Source organism: Dreissena polymorpha, chromosome 11, assembly GCF_020536995.1.
Source record: "Dreissena polymorpha isolate Duluth1 chromosome 11, UMN_Dpol_1.0, whole genome shotgun sequence".
Classification (NCBI taxonomy): domain Eukaryota; kingdom Metazoa; phylum Mollusca; class Bivalvia; order Myida; family Dreissenidae; genus Dreissena; species Dreissena polymorpha.
In genome coordinates this window covers 35,719,409-35,740,563 of record NC_068365.1, presented here as the reverse complement: position 1 = coordinate 35,740,563, position 21,155 = coordinate 35,719,409, and the positions used below count along the sequence as shown (strand labels likewise).

Below are 21,155 nucleotides of genomic sequence, written 5' to 3'. Positions count from 1 at the left end.
TACTTCCCAGCACAGGCATGTGCTAATGACAGTTTCACATTATCACACAACTGTACCAGGAAACATGGATATGTTCCTTTTGCCTTTTGTCTGTATTTTCCTTTAAGCTATAATTGAAACAGGTTTTTTTCCTTGTATTTTCCTTGTAGTGACAGTTCACATAGATATAGTTATGCTCATTTATATTTTTCACCAAACATTACTGTGATCATGATTGTTCACGTATGTTCACAGCAGTGTTTGATGGAAAATTTGACATTAAATTGCAAAATGTAATTTGAAGATTGCAAAACCTCTCTCTGCTTATGACTTTCGCATTTTCACCTCACTGTATCAAGAAACTTTGAAATGTTCTTGCATTATAATAATAAACAAAGCTTAAATCACTTAAAAGTGTTTGTGTTGATCTATGTTTTGTATTCTAACCAAACATTAATGTGATGATGTTTTGTTACGCAAATGTTTACAGCAGTGTCAGATAAATAAATCAAATTAGAATTAATTTTGAAGAAGTGAACCCCATATTTCCCAGCACAGTCATGTGCTTATGGCTATACCACATAATCACAAAACTGGACCAAGAAACATTGATATATTTCTTGGGACTATTGTCTGTATTCGTCTTCAAGCTACAACACACTTATTTGTAATTGTGTGCGTTCCCTTTTAGCTTTGCTTCACAAATGTATAGTCATGTTGGTTGAAGTTTGTTGATTTAATTATATTTTTCACCAAACAATACTGTGATTATTATTATTTTACCCATTCTTGCAGCAGTGTTTGATGGTAAATAATTAAACAAATTATAAAGCATTTTTGAATATTTGAACATCATACTTCCCAGCACAGGCATGTGCTAATGACTGGTTATCATTATCACACAACTGTACCAGGAAGCATTGATTTGTTCCTTTTGCCTTTTTTCTGTATTATCCTTGAGCTTTAACTCAAATTATTGTCCTTCTCTGTGTTTTCCTTCAAGTTCAAGTTCACACAGATATGATTATCTTCATTATGTTTTTCACTTTGATAATGTTTTGTCACACAAATATTCACAGCAGTGTACAATGAATCAATCAAATTATACAGCATTTTGAAGATGCGAACACCATATTTCCCAGCACAGACATGTGCTTATGGCTATAACACATAATCACACACCTGTACCAGGAAACATAGATATGTTCCTTTGGACTATTGCCTGTGTTTTCGATCATGCCACAGCACACATATTTGCATTGCCAGTGTTTCCTTTCAGCTTTAGTTTACATTGATATAGTCATGTTTGTCTAAGTGTGTTGATTCAGAAATATTTTTAACCAAACATCACTGTGATCATACTCTTTCAAAAATGTTCACAGAAGTGTAAGATGGAAAATTTGAAATGATCAATCCATGTTTACATTAGTTTTTGATGGAAAATAATAAATAAGTAAGAAACAATTTTCAAATATGTGAACATGATACTTCCCAGCACAGGCATGTGCTAATGACTGTTTCACATTATCACACAACTGTACCAGGAAACATGGATATGTTCCTTTGGACAATTGCCTGTGTTTTCCTTCAAGCCACAGCACACATATTTGCATAGCCAGTGTTTCCTTTTAGCTTTAGTTCACATAGGTATAGTCATGTTTGCCTAAGTGTGTTGATTCAGAAATATTTTTCACCAAACATCACTGTGATCATGCTCTTTCAAAAATGTTCACAGCAGTGTTAGATGGAAAATTGGAAATGATCAAACCATGTTTACACTAGTTTTTGATGGAAAATAATAAATAAATTGGAAACTATTTTTGAATATTTGAACACTATACTTCCCAGCACAGGCATGTGCTAATGACAGTTTCACATTATCACACAACTGTACCAGGAAACATATATATGCTCCTTTTGCCTTTTGTCTGTATTTTCCTTTAAGCTATAATTCGAACAGTTTTATTTCTATGTTTTCTTTGTGGTGACAGTTCACATAGATTAAGTTATGTTCATTTATATTTTTCACCAAACATAACTGTGATCATGATTCTTCACATATGTTCACAGCAGTGTTTGATGGAAAATTGGAAATAAAATTGCAAATAAATTGAATATCCAACATATTCTCAATTCACCTGTGCTTATGACTATCACATTTACACAACAACTGTAATATAAAACTTTGATATATTATTGCATTTTAAATATTGACAAAAATTTACCCACTTTTTCTAAAATTCTACTGTGGTGATAAACATCTTGTATTTCTTATCAAATCACATCATACTTTGGGTCTATACTATATACCATCTTTTTAAGTACTTACGATATGCATTCAACAGTAGTTATTGTTTAAATTATTTTAATGGTAGTTAACAATTTCAAACAATTAATTTACCTTTGCCACTGTTTTTTTTCTATATGAGAAATGTTGCTGTCTGCTCTTGATTCTGATGAGGTTTGTTATTATTCAGAGGTTATATACACCTGCATGGATGCTAATATTTGTAATTAACACTATTATCTTGTGTGTCAACTCATAATTAGAAGGAGTACTAAACATTTCCTGTGAATGTAATTTAAATTAAAGAGATTTAATTGGGAGTCAGTTTGTAGATGAGAAATCTGATGATTATGGTATATGTCAGGGGTGCTAATTTGGCTACACCTTGTTATGGGAGGTAATTAGGAAACAGTGAAGATCAGCAGAACAAAATGGTTTAATTTGTTGTGCATTTTGATTAAAATCTTCACATTGTATCATTAAATAATAAATGAGGAAATTATTGAGACAGCTATTATTGTCTTAAGATTTTAGAAAACAATAAGCCTGAGGAATATTTTCTGGTTTTATTATGCATTTTAGATGTGCTGTTATTTTGCTATTTTTTAAAGTAAATGTAAGATTGTTGTGTTTTTATTAAGGTTCAGTATGTAATGTTTATGAAAAAATATTTGTTGAACATGCATATTTTACATTAAAATATAAATCAATTAGAAATTATGCATATGTATCAATGTATGTTGTAATTTGTTAGCGTACCCGAAAACACACACTTTTTACCAGTATATTATGGAATTGTATTCATATACAATTTAATTATATAAATAACGAAAAGCACATTTAATAAAATATATTGTAATAACATATCAACAAAAGAGTGATGGTAAAAAGAGGAAGATTTGATGTATTTATCAACTTAGCTTCATAATAAGTGTTAACTGTAAGTGCACAGGGCAATATCATGAATGTAAAAATGCATATGCAATACAATTGTTAATACTTTAGAAGTAACTCGGGCAGTTTAAACTCTTTTCTGCTCAAGAGCAATGTGAAAATGGCTTTATGCATCCAGCATTAATCCAGAGAAGCTTGTTAGAAATTTGCAGGCTTTACTGGGAGGCTGTTCATACTGTTTGCCAGTCTTGTTTACCATTTTGTGAATGGGGCCGGGTCCCTTTGGATTGGGACAACTGGCTGTGTTTGTTACAAAAAGTTGGGAAATTAGTGTTGTTGCTGTTTTGCTAAAAATATGCTTCAAATTTGAGAATAAATGTATATTCAGTATTATATTTCTTAAGGTTGAATTTATATAGCTGGATGGAATATGAACAAAATGTTGTGATCTAAAAAATAAATATTAATTTTTTGGAAACCTTCAATTGGGAATTTTTAGGTCCCATTAGGAAACAATTATACTTGTTTGCATTGGGAATAGGGCAAAATTAACCTGACCCGATTTGGAACGAAAAAAAACCTGTGTGTGCTGCTTGTGAGTATCTTAGGGTTGGAAATAAAGCCTTTAAGACTTAAATCTATAAAATAGGTCTTTAATTTTATTTTATTTTTTAAGAGACTACAAAGGTTGGGTATCTGAGTGGTAAAGGGTGTACATACAAACATTACCACTACTGCTTGATTTAGAGTTAATGTATTTGAACTGCAACAATATTCAATGTGAATTCTTTTTACTTCAGAGTAAAGATGAGCACACCAGATGAGTTCTTCAGTGCCATCGAGCATGATGACGCCCAGAACCTGTGCCGCTGGCGCGGTGAGTTGTATCTGGAACTCCATAACGGCACGTACACAACACATGCTCGGGTAAGAGGCACTTCCACATATGTCAATGGCATTTTAGTTAATCTGCAATATCCAGTGGTCACACTTGGAATTATTTTTGCAGCCGATAATCTACTTTAGGCAGAAGAGCACGTCTGTGTTTTCCAAGAATTACACTCATTTATCCCCCAAAAAGTACCAACTGAAGAAAACAAAAAACAATGAATCGCAGAGTACTGTACAAATTACTGTGTTATTAAAGTCATAGGGGTGATGGTTCCAATTCTTTCAGTTTGCATTTAATGAAAATGTTTATGTTTGTCATTTAAATTAACTTACTATTCTTGGCGTCAAAGCAATCAGTAAAAATGATTTTTCATAACTCTTAGAATGGGTTTGTGAATTCGGGCCTTGATTGTTCTATGTAGCTTAAAAACAGACCTGTTTTTGTTAAAGTACACAATAAACAATTTAAAATGAAATACACATATCATAGTCTCATGATTCTTATTTTACCTTATACAGTCACTGTCAAATCACATTAAAGAGCCTCGACTCATTAACAGATTAACAAAATGAATATTTTCTGATTTCTTATCACAGATAAAAAATAAAGAAAATAACTATTTATTTTATACTACAAATAAAAAACCAATAATTTTCTCAGTTGCCTTTGTAAGGACAACTTTTTAGCTCACTTCAGCACAAAGTGCTCATGGTGAATAATTGTGTTTTCTCTTAGTCTGTTGTTCGTCCTTGTGTTTAATGGTGCATCGCTAATTTTTAGCTCTTTACTACACTATATAGAGGCCACATTTTTCATCCAATTCTCTAAATCTTTATCAGAATGTATCTCTTGACAATATTTAGGCCTATGTTGAAGCTGGGTACATTTGTCAAAAAACAAGGACATCATGTCATATATCATAGCATGACCAGTGTTAAAATTGTATTTGCCATTAAAAAAAATGTTTATTTCAAGCCAAGTCTGCATATTTCTGGTTCAAAGCAGGCCTTTTAATGTATTAGAATGTTATCCAATTGTCCATGTCACATTCTACAAATAAAATCACATTTATATCATGTTCATGATTGTAATGCACAAATGAAATACTAATTGTCATTTGTATTGCAGGTGAAGAAGATGAACCGCCATTGTGAGTTCAAACTGCATGATGTGGAATTCGTTCACTCAGTAGCGTTTGCTCTCAACAAGGAGCACTCATATCCACATGAGAGCCTAGACAAGCTGTGGAAACTACTGCTGCTCAACCAGTTCCATGATGTTCTCCCAGGGTCTTCCATTGGAATGGTTTGTCTTTCTTTAGAAAATGCTTGCTGTTTAATTTAGCTTGAGGAAAGGAACCCTACTAGCCTAGCTATGGTTCCAATCCTATAAACTTTAGATGCGTTTATTATGCTCCCCCAAAAATGTTGGGGGGGAGCATATAGTCGCCGCTTCGTCTGTTCGTCCATGTGTCCGTCCGTACGTGCACAATTTTTGTCTGGGCTATTTCTCAGCAATTAATGACCGGAATTCAATGAAACTTTATGGGAAGCTTCACTACCAAGAGGAGATGTGCATATTATCAGCGGGTTCTGGTGGGATGATTTTTCACAGAGTTATGGCCCTTTGAAATTTTCTATAAAAAAATTATTGTCCCCCCAAATACTGTGCCCTCCAGACGTTTCCTTTTATCTGAATATACCGTAAAAACGCAGTCATAAGTCGAGATTTTTTACCTCCAAAATTTGTTTAAAAAACCGGTATCGACTTACGAGGTGGTCCATGGAAAAAATAATGAAATTCCATGAAAAAAATAATGAAATTCGACGAAGATTGATCCCCGCGGCAATAGTTGTTGTTGTTGTTGTATAAAAAAAATCGTTGATTTACGACTAACAAAACGTCGTATTTTACTGATACTTACCAATTAATATTATCACAGTTTGCAATTACTGTTGTTTTTATTTTGATAATTTAATCCAAAGTCTTCATGTAAGCAGGTGTTGTTTTTTTACTGTTCATGTAAACAAAGAATCAAGGACATCATTTAAAGTCTCGCGAAAATTCGCAATATGTGTGAATCGACAGTTTGACGTCATCAAAGGAAAGCCGTTTCCTGTGAAGAAGCCATAAAGAACACCTTTCTCGCCGACAAAATTGGATTCCTTTGTTTAGAGAAGCGATATGCTTAACCAATCGTGTGTTTGTAACTCGCTTGCAATCGTCCCATTATGCTTGAGCACGTGTATAGCTTCGCCTTTGAAAGTGTTTCAGAGAAAAAGGTGGAGTTAGCGGTCTCTAGGGTATGTCAATCATTGTTATAAAAACACGTTTTACCGAGACACTAATCAATTGTTTTGACAGTCAGATTAAAAGTACCAAGATTGGATTACAGTGATAATATTGTTTCATCGGATTAAAAGCGGAAAATAGTTTGTGGATAATTACTAGCGTGGATTATTGAGTGCAACCATTTATTAATTAGATAAACAAAAACACAACTGGACTTACGATAAATCTTTGAAAATGCCTGGCAAACGCAAACGCCAGGCTTATGACAATGCATTTAAAATACATGAAGTGCGGAATATCCAACAGCATGTGTGGATCAGAGGATGATGCCATATACGACGAACTCGCGACGAGCGGTCCATCATCCGAGAATGCCGAGATGCCAGTGTCTGAGATTGACGATTCGGATGTGTATTGGGATCAACTTAGTGAAGAGCAAGCCGCAGCTCTGTTCAATAGTGATAGTGACTCGAGTTCATCCGCCCATTAAATGTGTTGTGTATATTACAATGTTCATAAGATCGTATTGTTTAAAGTTTTCTATGTTGTTTTCTATGTGGTTGATTATGCTTTGCTTGTCTATATTGAAACATATTATTTTCCATTTCCACAATAAATCGTATTGAATATATTAAACGAAGTTTAGAATACATGTGTTGGCTTTGCCTACGTTAAACAGTTCCACAGTGACGTCATGTGCAATGTATAGAATACTACAGCAACTTCATGTACATTTAAAATGGCGTCCGTTTATGAAATTCATAAACAGAAAATTTCTGACTCGACTTATGAAGCTAACATACTCAAAATCTCCAATTTTAGTACCAAAGTATACCCCCGACTTATGAGCCGGGTAGACTTATGACTGCGTTTTTACGGTACACTGCAACGCCGATACATGTATATCGCGGTTGGTGGGGTCCAAAGATCGCGAGCGCTATATATCCGGCGCGCGATATAAACTGGAGAAATGTCTAACTAAATTGTATTGCGGTAAATTTGTCAAATTTCCCACAATGTTTTCATTTGATATACGGCGCTGCTACATATTTGTTTAGTAATAATTGCAAACCAATTCTGCATAAACATTTTCATAACTATATAAGTATCTGTATTTATCATAAAAACCAAAATGTAAATTATATTTTTCATTTTTCAGTATTGGAATTTAACAATTTATATACCAGTAAACTGCCATTATTACCTTCGCAATGACGCTAATTGGTTATTTCCTAAGTGTTAAAAACAACCCCAGCCGTGTGTAAACAATACTGTCACTAATCGACTGTTTTTCACGCTTCACTGCGTGCCATAGTAAGCTGCGAATTAAAGGGTGTTAATTAAGTTAGCGAATTCTCAGATTAAAACATGTCGTTTAGTGATCATGCTCGTCAGATATTTGGGAGCCATAGCCAAAGCGCGATATATTGGACAGCGCGATAAACCGGTCAGCGATATATCGGCGTTGCAGTGTATAGTGCAATATTGTGACAAAAAAAACCTTTGGGGAGCATCACCTGTCTCCGATGGGTTCTTGTTTATGTTGTAAAACACATTGTTGAATAAATATGTTTAAACCCATTTAGCTAACAATGTCCCATATTGTCTTGGCCTGTCCTGCAGTCCTGGCAGTGGGTCAGATTCCCTTAAATGTTAAAACACATTCATTGATCATGCCTGTATAAAACAGAGAGAGCTAAAACGCTGATTCATGAATAAAACCTGGTCTCTATTATCTGAAGTGTACAAGCAATCCCTTAGCATCACTCTGTTTGTCTTATTTCAAGTCTTTATAATTCAGGCTATTTTTTTAGGGAGATGTGCATATTATCAGCCGGTTCTGGTTGGATGATTTTTCACAGAGTTATGGACCTTTGAAATTTTCCATTAACTGTACATATAGTGCAATTCTTGTCAGGGCTATTTCTCAGCAACTAACGACCGGAATTCAATTAAACTTTATGGGAAGCTTCACTACCAAGAGGAGATGTGCATATTATCAGCGGGTTCTGGTGGGATGATTTTTCACAGAGTTATGGCCCTTTTAAATTTTCTATAAAAAAATTATTGTCCCCCCAACTACTGTGCCCTCAAGACGTTTCCTTTTATCTGAATATATAGTGCAATATTGTGACAAAAAACCCTTTGGGGAGCATCACCCGTCTTCGACGGTTTCTTGTTTATGTTGTAAAACACATTGTTGAATAAATATGTTTAAACCAATTAAGCTTACAATGTCCCATATTGTCTTGGCCTGTCCTGCAGTCCTGGCAGTTGGTCAGATTCCCTAAAATGTTAAAACACATTCATTGATCATGCCTGTATAAAACAGAGAGAGCTAAAACGCTGATTCATGAATAAAACCTGGTCTCTATTATCTGAAGTGTACAAGCAATCCCTTAGCATCACTCTGTTTGTCTTATTTCAAGTCTTTAAAATTCAGGCTATTTTTTCAGGCTATTTTTTTAGGGAGTCGCATGTATAAGCTCATGACAATATGGTAATCACTTTGGATAAATTTAAGACTTGTACTGTAATGTACTATTTCTAATGTGCAACAGATTACCGCATATCTGCCATTTTACTACTGCACACTTAATTGGTTGATAACGTTACCAAGACAATTATCAGTAGAATGCATGGCAATATAATTTTGGCAATGTTTCTACTATATTCTGGATTAATATGAGTCATCTTATAAAGTGCTATTTATGACAATCTCAGTAATTTCATCATAGCCTAAAGTGGCATGTCTTTGATGTCTTGGTTGCAGTGTTGGTTTGATTCTGTTTTTGCACTGTTGAACATTAAATATTTATACAAATATATCCATGTTATAACATAGTTCCACATTCTAATTTGTCAATATGCATCTCAAATTACTCAAAAAGGGCTGCCAGTTACGAAGTTCAGAAACACAAACAAAGACATGTTGTTAATATTTTATTAGAACGCTTCAATTGCTAAACTTACTGCTGCTCTCTCAATAACATCTATCGTTACCTGCTATTTGGTATGTCTATGACATCCCTGTATTCTGCACAATGATAGGGTGTAGTTTTTCTGGAAAAAGGAACATGGCGTCATTTACCAATATTTGAACAGCCAGAATTGTGTTGTATCAATGTAAAACATGCACCAATTTTTCAGAATGAAATTTGAGGGTATAACAAATCATGTTCTGCATTGTATAGTACAGTATTTTATTTGCCAAAACTTGTTCACTGCAAAAATGTACTGTTGAGTTGTTCTTTATAAGAAAATTGACGTAATTAAAAAATTTAAGTTCAGATAGAGCAATTAATGCAGTATAATATAATTCAAGGGAGTTCATTTTATTTTGCATGTTTGACTCTTTTTTTTTTTCTTCCAGGTCTATGAAGATGCTCACAAGTATTACAATGGTATGGAACGAGGTTGACCTTAACATGCATATGTGTCTTGTTCTGAGAAAACTGGGCTTAATTCATGTGCGTAAAGTGTGGTCCCAGATTAGCCTGTGAAGTCGGCAAAGACACTTTCCACTTTAATGGTATTTTTAGTTTCAAGGAAGTACCTCCTTACCGAAAATCAAGTTTAGGCGGAAAGTGTCGTCCCTGATTAGCCTGTGCGGACTGCACAGGCTTATCTGGGACGACACTTTAAGCACATGAATGAAGCCTAGTTTTCTCAGAACAAGACACATATGATAAGTTTATAGATATGAGTCTTGCTATGGGGAAACCTTGTTTAATGTTTTTGCATAAAGTGTTGTCCCAGATTAGCCTTTGCAGGAACAAGCTAATCAGGGATGTCACTTTCAGAATAAATGGATTTTCAGAAGGTAAGCAGAGACTTCATTGAAACAAAAAAATCCATAAAAGCAAAGTGTCATACCTGATTTGCCTGCCAGACTGCACAGGGATGACACGTTCAGCACATGCATTAAGTCTATTTTTCCCAGACCGAGTTTTGTGTACAAATGCACAATCAACTGGACACATGTACATTAATATTGTGTTATCGTTCCCAAGCATGTATTGAGGTAGAAATATAATAATTGCATGGTTATGTTATAATCACGAAGTTTTATGTACCCATCAACAGTAATAACATGCATATAAAAATAGCGTTGCATTGCAATTTTTTTTTATTAGCAAAAGTGATTTGAATAGTTAAAATGTTGTTTAAATATCAATGATGTTTGAAAGTTTGTTACTTTAGAGATCATGGTCACTGGAGAAAACCTATTCACCAACGGTTGTCATGCAGTAACTAAGCAACCTGACAGTGAAGCAGACTCAACCAAGGGCCATTTGATATGGAATACCCAGTCATTTGACAGGTATTTGTTTAGAAGTACAAAATTGTGCTTTTTAACCCCAGGATTTTGTAGGCAAGGACGTAAGAGGAGCTTTAATAATTCTTCAATGGTTGCTGTTTTTGCAATATTTTGTTTTCATACTTATTTTGCATTTGTTTATAATTTAAAAATCCTTGTGCTCATGACACTATTTAAAATTGCCATAGTATGCGTCATTTGCATGCACTATAAAATTGTCATTTTGAATGTCTATTTTCATCCTTGAATAAAGTCACCAGAATTATCTAAAGAAGTATATACATGTATATATATATATATATATAAGCCAATTAAATATCAATTTGAGCATGAAATTACCTTTGACCCTAGTCATGTACTACATGTATGTGATGTAACAAAGCTGCTGCTGTGGGTCTATTTCTACATTCCATACAGTGTTATCGACCCATCAAACTACACTGATGTAGTATTCACATCTCAACAAGTTAAACCTCCCTACACCACTACATTATGCTTTTATGGAATGCTTTTTTAAAGAAAGTCTCATCTGAAGGAAAATCCTGTTATGGGGGAAAGCTGTATGTGCCTGATAAGCTTGTGCAAACTTGGGTGAATTAAGCCCCATTTTCCAAAAGCATGACTCAAGTACTTTCGTATAGCCTATATAGGCAGTGCTATTTGTCCAAGATTTGCTAATGAAAGGAACTCGCAGGCAAATGCCTAGCAAGTTGGTCTTTAATAGAAAAAAGTGCATGGACAAAATCACTATTTGTGTTTATCAACTTTACATTATTCAATCAAAATGTAAAACCTGCATGGAATGCAATGTTTGATTGAAAATTTTCAATTATTCATGTTGGCTGATATTTAACATTGTGTTTCTGGAAATCCTTCATAGTTGTAGTTGAAAATTCCTTAAGTGCTCGAACTCATGATCAAAATGACTTATGCACTCTCACAGTCTGCCCAGGAAAAGTTTGAGTACATGAACTGACCATTGTAACATAAGTAACAAACTGTTCAAACAGTTAACAAATCAAAACAACCTACCACTGTAAAAGCTGTTTAAAATGTTTTATTCAATAAAATGATCTCATGTTCTAGATCGGAGGTGGTTACCATACCAACTAAAGGTCAACAGGAAGGACCTTTGAATAAGAAGCAGAAGACCAGCAAGTCTGAGATGTCTGATGCCCCACAGACTGACAGAGATGGCAATGCCTTGTGTAAGTTCTAAGTGCTTTTGGTTTTTATTAAACCAGGATCGAATTGTTCAAAATATTAACTTTTCGGTTTCTTAAACATGGTTGATGTTTTTAGATAAATATATTTGAGCCTTGCTGTGGGCAAAGGGATTGTTAATGCATGTGGTTTAAGTGTCCCACAAAGGGGTTGTTAATGCATGTGGTTTAAGTGTCCCACAAAGGGGTTGTTAATGCATGTGGTTTAAGTGTCCCACAAAGGGGTTGTTAATGCATGTGGTTTAAGTGTCCCACAAAGGGGTTGTTAATGCATGTGGTTTAAGTGTCCCACAAAGGGGTTGTTAATGCATGTGGTTTAAGTGTCCCACAAAGGGGTTGTTAATGCATGTGGTTTAAGTGTCCTACAAAGGGGTTGTTAATGCATGTGGTTTAAGTGTCCCACAAAGGGGTTGTTAATGCATGTGGTTTAAGTGTCCCACATGAACCTTTGCAGTCTACGCAGGCTAATCAGGAATGACACTTTCTGCTTTTATGGGTATTTTTCAGTTTAAAGGAAGTCTCTTCTTTGCACAAATCCAAATTAGAAGGAAAGTAGTGTCACTTATTAGCCAATATGGACTGCACAGGCTAATCTAGGGCGACACTGCACACATGCATTAAGCCCTATTTTCTCAGACACTACACACATGCATTAAGCCCTATTTTCTCAGACACTACACATATGCATTAAGCCTTATTTTCTCAGACACTACACACATGCATTAAGCCCTATTTTCTCAGACACTACACACATGCATTAAGCCATATTTTCTCAGACACTACACACATGCGTTTAGCCCTATTTTCTCAGACACTACACACATGCATTAAGCCCTATTTTCTCAGTCACTGCACATATGCATTAAGCCCTATTTTCTCAGACACTGCACATATGCATTAAGCCTTATTTTCTCAGACACTACACACATGCATTAAGCCCTATTTTCTCAGACACTGCACACATGCATTAAGCCATATTTTCTCAGACACTACACACATGCATTAAGCCCTATTTTCTCAGACACTACACACATGCATTAAGCCCTATTTTCTCAGACACTGCACACATGCATTAAGCCCTATTTTCTCAGAGGGAGGTTCATATGTTCTTGCAAAAGCAGTATGTATTTCTTTTACAGATTATGTCAATATTGACAGCTATGGATTCCGTGCACTGACAAAGCAGACGTTGTCTTTTAAGTCAGTAACAATAGAAAAAAAGGTAATACCTGTTATAACACACCATCATATATTGACCAAAATATCAATGGTACAAGTGTATGCTCATAGATATGTTTTGATTTGTAATTATTCATGGGCTGCATGTAGAATATTAAGTAAACGTTATTTCTTTACTATATACTGGTATAATATAATTGTGTTAGTGATGTAATGAAATAATGTCGAAAATGTAAAATGCTAGCATGTTGATCGAATTACACTAAACATGTGTCTTAAAATGTATATTTACTACTAATATCTAGTTCTTTTAAAATATGCACATATTTTAACTTCTATCACCAAAACTGAATATAAGGATATTTAATACCAGGAAAGTTAATCTTGTTCTGGCAAACTTGGCTAAATGCATGTGCGTAGTGTCGTCACAGACTATCCTGTAAAGTCCGCACAGCTTATCAGGAACAACACTTTCCGCTTTTACTGGAAATGTTCATTTAAAGACAGTCTCTTCTAAATAAAAGCCTATTATCCTGTGGGGACACATGCATTTAACCCTGTTTTCTTGTTACCTTAATTGCAGGCAAACTACTTCAAGCTGCAGAACAGCCATTTGACAGCCCATGTGGACAGGCAGGGGCGAGTTGTAGAGATGTATATGGCAGGATCAGACAGGTAGGAAAGCTTTTGGCCAGCGTTGTTGTGAAGTCATGATGAGTAATCTGTTTGAATTATTCATGTAGTAGATACTCATAAAAAGGGGTTGCATAAATAGTCGCTGCTTCAACTTTACGTCTGTCGTCCATCACACGTTCTGTTCTACCATAACACTTACTGTCCATTCATCACACTCTGTCTATTCATCACACTTTCTGTTCTTCCCTTACTCTGTATGTCCTTCCATCACATTTTCTGTCCTTCCATCACACTTTCTGCCCTTCTATGATTAACTCTATCTTTCCATCACACTTTGTGTCTTTCCATCACACTTTGTGTCCTTCAATCCACATTTTCTGTCCTTCCATCACACTTTCTGTCCTTCCATTACACTTTCTGTATGGACGATTTCTCATGACCTTCCAGCTTGAACTAAATGAAACTTGTTGGCAAGGTTCTTTACCAGGAACATACATGTATGTGCATGCTACCAAGACTTAATTCTTCATATATGTTTGTCGTAACGGGACTTTTTATGCCCCCGGATTGAAAGAACGGGTGTATATTGTTTTTAGCCTGTCTGTCATTCGTTTATTCATTCATTCATTCATTCATTCATTCATTCATTCATTCATTCATTCATTCATTCATTCATTCATTGTGTGTGTCCCAAAACATTAACCTTGGTCATAACATTTGCAATATTGAAGATAGCAACTTGATATTTGGCATGGATGTCTCATAAAGCTGCACATTTTGAGTGGTGAAAGGTCAAGGTCATCCTTCAAGGTCAAAGGTCAAATATATGGCTTCAAAGGGGCGCAATAGGGGTCATTGTGTTTCTGACAAACACATGTCTTCTTTTTAGTCCCCTACCGGTTTTACCGGAGAAGGACTTATGGTTTGTGCTCCGTCTGTCTGTCTGTCTGTCTGTCCGTCAGTCAGTCAGTCAGTCAGTCAGTCAGTCAGTCAGTCAGTCAGTCAGTCAGTCAGTCAGTCAGTCAGTCTGTCACACTTTTCTGGATCCTGCGATAACTTTAAAAGTTCTTAATATTTTTTCATGAAACGTGAAACATAGATAGATGGCAATATGGACATTATTCACGTCATTTCATTTTGTTCCTACATCAAAAATTCTGGTTGCTATGGCAACAAATAGACTAGAAATACTGCTGAAAATGGTGGTGTTCTGGATCCTGCGATAACTTTAAAAGTTCTTAATATTTTTTCATGAAACTTGAAACTAGGATAGATGGCAATATGGAGATTATGCACGTCATTTGGTTTTGTTCCTACGTAAAAAGTTATGGTTGCTATGGCAACAGATAAAAAATATTCTGACAATGGTGGAATTTCTGATAATGGTGGAGCCGGTAGGGGACTTTTATTGCTTGGCAATAGTCTTGTATTCCATTGCTTACTTTTCCATGCTATATCTTAGAAACTACAGGCTGGAACTTTAGACTGCATTGGAACCTGCAATGAGAGAATGTTTGCATATTTCAAAAACATGATGTATAAATAATTGAGCCTCGTTCTTGGAAATCTGTGTTTAATGAATGTGCCTAGTGTCATCCCAGACTAGCCTGTGCAGATTAGCCTTTGCAGTCCACACAGGCTAATCAGGGACAACACTTTCCGCCAAGACAGAATTCGTATGTGGAAGGGACTTCCTTTGAACAACAAATTTCCTACAGGTGGAAAGTGTTGTCCATTGTTTGCCTCTGCAGACTGCATTGGCTTTTCTGGGACAAAACTCTTAAGGCACATGCATTAAGACGATTTTTCTCAGAATTTAGCTCAGAATTATAGTTCTTCTGAAATTTCTGAAATTAGTATTAAACAAATTAATTCCTGTCTGAACTTCATTGAAAGTCTTCTTCACTTTAATTATGATCTAAGAGTTATGGAACTTAAGATTTTGCTGCTGAGGTGTTTCATTGTTTACCTGCCTTTTTCTTAGGAACAACTCACTGGAATCCAAACAACCTTTGAAATGTAAATATTACCAGAATGTATGCCTTTAGGTGGGTTTCTACAGTTTTGTAGTACTGGGAATATTTATAAAATGAATTAATTGCCCATAATTGCTTGGACTGTTTTTTAGAAAATACTAATTAAAGTCAAATTATTATTTTTATGGATGAATGTCTCTTGTATTATAATGATCTAATTTTTTATTAAATAATAAAATACACTAAAACATATTTGAATTCCAAATCAATGTTATTAGACCAAAAGGAAGTTGTTTTTTGTTGTGTTCTCTCATAGAAGTTGGTAGTCATGGGAGATCACTGGTCACTGAATTGTTTAGTTGGTGAAGACATGATTACTTCCCTTTACTAAGTACAACATGGTGTGAAAGTATTGTGAAATCAGTGTGGAATGTTTGTGGAGATCTAATTTCCTTGCTATTCACATGTTTTGTAATTCTTTAAATGTCCATCTTTTTCACAATCATAATAGAGAAATAAAAAAGTTAAGTTAAAAGCATGATAATATAACTACAAGTTCTGTCACAGTTAGTGCAGAAGCCAGAATGCTTCTAAATATAGTTTTGACCAAAAAGTGTGCTGACTTTCAAAATTTAGGAATACTTCTTTAATTAAACACATAAGTCTTAATTTCCTCTATTGATATATGAATTTAGATAACAACCAATGTTATAGGTTATGTAATTTTTACACTAAAAAAATATGCATTGTTTAAGAAAATTTAATGAAGGGCAATGTGTTTTTATGCCCCCATTTCGAAGAAAAGGGGGTATATAGTTTTCGCACTGTCCGTCGGTCGGTCACTTTTTGTGTCCGCTCTCTAATTTAAATAGTTTTAATCCGATCTTTACCAAACTTGGTCAGAAGTTGTATCCAGACAATATCTAGGTCAAGTTCGAATATGGGTCATGCCGGGTCAAAAACTAGGTCACGGGGTCACTTAGTGCATTTCAAGGATTTAGCATGGTGTCCGCTCTCTAATTGAAGTAGTTTTCATCTGATCTTTACTAAACTTAGTCAGAAGTTGTATCAAGACAATATCTAGGTCAAGTTCGAATATGGGTCATGCCGGGTCAAAAACTAGGTCACTGGGTCACTTAGTGCATTTCAAGGATTTAGCATGGTGTCCGCTCTCTAATTGAAGTAGTTTTCATCTGATCTTTACTAAACTTGGTAAGAAGTTGTATCAAGACAATATCTAGGTCAAGAACGAATATGGGTCATGCCGGGTCAGAAACTAGGTCACGGGGTCACTTAGTGCATTTCAAGGATTAAGCATGTTGTCCGCTCTCTAGTTTATGTGGCTTTCTGATTTATTTTGATATTCTAAGACATTTTTATGCCCCCGAAGGAGGGCATATAGTGATCGGACTGTCCGTTCGTCTGTCCGTCCGTCTGTCCGTCACACTTTGTGTTTAGATTTCGAAAAATGCTCATAACTTCTATGTCGCTTCAGATAGCAATTTCATATCTGGCATGCATGTGTATATGGACAAGGCCTTTACATACGCACACAAATTTTGACCCCTGTGACCTTGACCTTGAACTTAGGGTCCGCGTTTAGGTTCCAAATCTGCGTTTAGGATTTGAAAAAAGCTAATAACTTCTACCAAGCGTTTACACAGTTATACTTTTATGTAGTGACAAAGTTACAGTTGGGGGCATCCGTGTCCTGTGGACACATTTCTTGTTAAGCTAACCAGAGCACAACGTGCTCATGGTGAGCTTTTGTGATGGCCTTTTGTCTGTCGTGCATCGCGCACCGTCAAAATTTGCCTTGTTAACTCTCTAGAGGCCACATTTATTGTCCAATCTTCATGAAATTTGGTCAGAAGATTTTCTCAATGATATCTTGGATGAGTTCGAAAATGGTTATGTTTGCTTGAAAAACATGGCTGCCAAGGGGCGGGGCATGTTCATTATAAGGCTATATATGGCTACAGTATAATCTTGTTAACACTCTAGAGGCCACATTTATTGTCTAATCTTCATGAAACTGATCAGAAGATTCATCCCAATAAAAAATATCTTGGACGAGTTCAGAAATGATGCTGGTTGGTTGAAAAACATAGTAAGACCTTGTTAACACTTTAGAGGCCACATTTATTTTCCGATCTTCATGGAACTTTGTCTGAAGATTTATCCCAATAATATCCTTGATGAGTTCAAAAATGATAACCTTTGCTTGAAAAACATGGCTGCCAAGGGGCATGGCATTTTTCCGTATATGGCTATAGTAAAATCTTGTTAACACTGTAGAGGCCACATTTATTGTCCAATCTTCATGAAACTTGGTCAGAAGATTCATCCCAATAAATCCTTGGAGAGTTCGAAAATGATGCCGGTTGGTTGAAAAACATGGCTGCCAGGGTGTGGGGAAGTTTTCCTTTTGTGGCTATAGTAAAACCTTGTTAACACTCTAGAGGCCACATTTATTTTCTGATCTTCATGAAACTTGGTCAGAAGATTTGTCCCAATGATATCTTGGATGAGTTCGAAATGGTTTCAGTTTCTTTAAAAACATGGCCACCAGGGGGCGGGGCATTTTTCCTTATAAGGCTATATATGGCTTTTGTAATACCTTGTTAACACTCTAGAGGCAACATTTATTTCCAATTGTCATGAAATATGGTCAGAAGATTTGTCTTATTAATATCTTGGATGAGTTCAAAAATGGTCACGTTTGCTTGAAAAACATGGCTGCCAAGGGGCAGGGCATTTTACCTTATATAGCTATTTATGTCTTTAGTAAAATCTTGTTAACACTCTAGAGGCCACATTTATAGTCCCATCTTCATGAAACTCGGTCAGATAATCCATCCCCATTATATCTTGGACGAGTTCAAAAATGATGCCGGTTGGTTGAAAAACATGGCCACCACGGGGACAGGGCATTTTTCCTTATATGGCTATAGTAAAACCTTGTAAACACTCTAGAGGCCACATTTATTTTCCGATCTTCATGAAACTTGGTCAGAAGATTTGTCCCAATAATATCTTGTTATCTCTGGTGAGCGACTTTGAGCCTTTCAGGCCCTCTTGTTCCCTATATGGATATATACGACTTTGGTAAAATCTTGCTAACACTGTAGAGGCCACATTTATTGTCCGATCTTCATGAAACTTAGTCAGAAGATTCATCCCAATAATATCTTGGACAAGTTTAAAAATGATGCCGGTTGGTTAGAAAACATGGCCGCCAAGGTGCGTGGCATTTTTCCTTATATGGTTATAGTAAAACCATGTCAACACTCTAGAGGCCAAATTTATTTTCCAATCGTCATGAAACTTGGTCAGAAGTTTTGTCCCAATGATATCTTGGATGATTTCAAAAATGGTTTTGGTTGTTTTAAAAACATGGCCACCAAGGGGCGGGGCATTTTTCCTAATATTGCTATATATTGCTTTAGTAAAACCTTGTTAACACTCTAGATGCCATAATTATTGTCTGATCATCATAAAACATTGTTGGAAGATTTGTCCCAATCATATCTTGGACAAGAAAATGGCTCCAGTTGCTTGAAAAATATGGCCACCAGGGGGCTTGGCATTTTTCCATATATGGTTTCATGAATCTTCATGAAACTTTGTCAGAATATTTGTTTAAATAATATCTTGGATATGAATGAAAATGGTTCTGGTCTAAAGAAAAATGTGGCTGCCAGGGTGTTCACTTGTCATGAAAGTTGGTACGAACATTTTGTTAACCCCCGCCATCGGCGGAGGGATATTGTTTTGGCGTTGTTCGTCCTTCCGTCCGGAGCCATATCTTGTAAGTGCTTTGGCGGATTTCATTGAAACTTGGTATGAGTATATATATGGATAAGAGGATGATGCACGCCAAATGGCATTGTACACCATCTGTTAATAACAGAGTTATGGCCCTTTGTATCTTGAAAAAATGCTTTTTTGAGTGTCAAATATAACATTTTTGTGTCCAGAAGCATTTTGGCGGGGGATATCAATTAAACGAATTTGCTTGTTCTTATGACATCTTGGGCTGCAAAGAACAGGTCAGTTCCTTTGAATCTCAGGTGAGCGACTTTGGGCCTTTCAGGCCCTCTTGTTTTGCCTATACATTTTCAAATGTTGAGAAACTTGTTTGCTAGTTTGAGTAGATACAACACAAGAATACAACATTCTGCTTGACATATGTGGCATTACCGGTAATGGTTGCAAATCATGTTTTCAGGAACATTTAAATATGTGACAGAAAAGTGAAGGCAACTCTGATTTATAAAACCCTATTTTGCTTCACCAAGACAAAATCACCATTAAAAGAATATTTTTGACAGTACTGCAGCTGAAGTAATCTGATAGAAATTCTGATGAGCAGTACAAATGTAATTGCAATACAACTATATCAGTGAAACCAAGTGCATCCATTTTAAAGATTTATTTGATATTGCAGATATTTATCAAGTGTAAGAATTAGGTAAACCGGCTGATAGAGAATAAACTTGCATCAATGAAAGCACCTATCAGAATGCGACTGTCAAGAACATATATCGTCCAGATTTACTAAAAATTGCAGATGTTTATCAAGTGTACTAATCTGATAAGACTGCAGACAAAAAGGGCTTAATGTTGCAGGATTTGTAGATGTTCATGTCAAAACATATCCTTTAAAAATTGCTAATGGTCTTCTTTTGTGACTATTACAACTTTCTACTTATTACTTATTTATTATTTTAGCACAAAATATAATGAAGTTATGCATCACTAGTGTGCCAAGTGCTACTTCAGATGAGATTTGATTTTTAATTGTCATTTTCGCTGAGCATCGTAATTTCTTTTTATTGTCTGTCATCTTGAAATTGTGACATGGGTGCAACAAAACAAAAAATCGTAAATGTCCGACTACTTTGTGTTGCGACCATGCGGAATAATTCAACTTTTGGAATAATTCTCAGAATTTATCAAATTTGAAATGTATTACTGACTTAAGAAATTTGGCGACAATGAACTTTTTATATTCGGAAATATCATAATCGGGTAACCGCAAAATATGTTGTTCTGATAACTGCAAGTGGGTTACAATTTTTGAAAAAATACCTTTTTAATTGTTCGTCGGCAATATCCGATGGGCTTTCGCCATGTCTGTATAATATAGTATGTCCTTCCATCTCTCTGTCCATCATTATGCCTACTTCTTGTTTGGAGCATAACTCGGGAAGTTGTGAAGGGTTTCAAATAAAACTTCATACACCTAAAGAGGGGTTGAAAGGGAAGAGCATAGTGCAAGAACCATACCTTTCCTATCAGGGGTGATTTCCCTTTAGTAAAATACATTTTCTGGAGTTCTTTATTATTGATGGTATTGAAATACAACTTTGAAATTGATAGATGACACTTACAGTAAATGCGAAGTACAAAAATCACAAGTCTCTTAATAGTATTCATGGAGTTATTGCCCTTTGCACTTGACTTCTTTTCC

At 35.4% G+C, this 21,155-nt stretch overlaps 1 protein-coding gene across 4 annotated transcripts in view; it reads left to right on the top strand.

Annotated features, from left to right (window-relative positions):
- Positions 1 to 21,155, top strand: part of LOC127850232 (alpha-mannosidase 2C1-like) — an 85,422-nt gene that overhangs the window by 46,429 nt on the left and 17,838 nt on the right. For all 4 annotated transcript variants that reach the window (XM_052383100.1, XM_052383099.1, XM_052383102.1 and 1 more), the window contains exons 18-24: positions 3,961 to 4,087; positions 5,181 to 5,357; positions 9,718 to 9,748; positions 10,548 to 10,668; positions 11,752 to 11,873; positions 13,028 to 13,110; positions 13,651 to 13,742. In XM_052383100.1, coding sequence (XP_052239060.1) covers positions 3,961 to 4,087; positions 5,181 to 5,357; positions 9,718 to 9,748; positions 10,548 to 10,668; positions 11,752 to 11,873; positions 13,028 to 13,110; positions 13,651 to 13,742 — 753 coding nt within the window. The remainder of the gene's footprint in view (positions 1 to 3,960; positions 4,088 to 5,180; positions 5,358 to 9,717; positions 9,749 to 10,547; positions 10,669 to 11,751; positions 11,874 to 13,027; positions 13,111 to 13,650; positions 13,743 to 21,155) is intronic.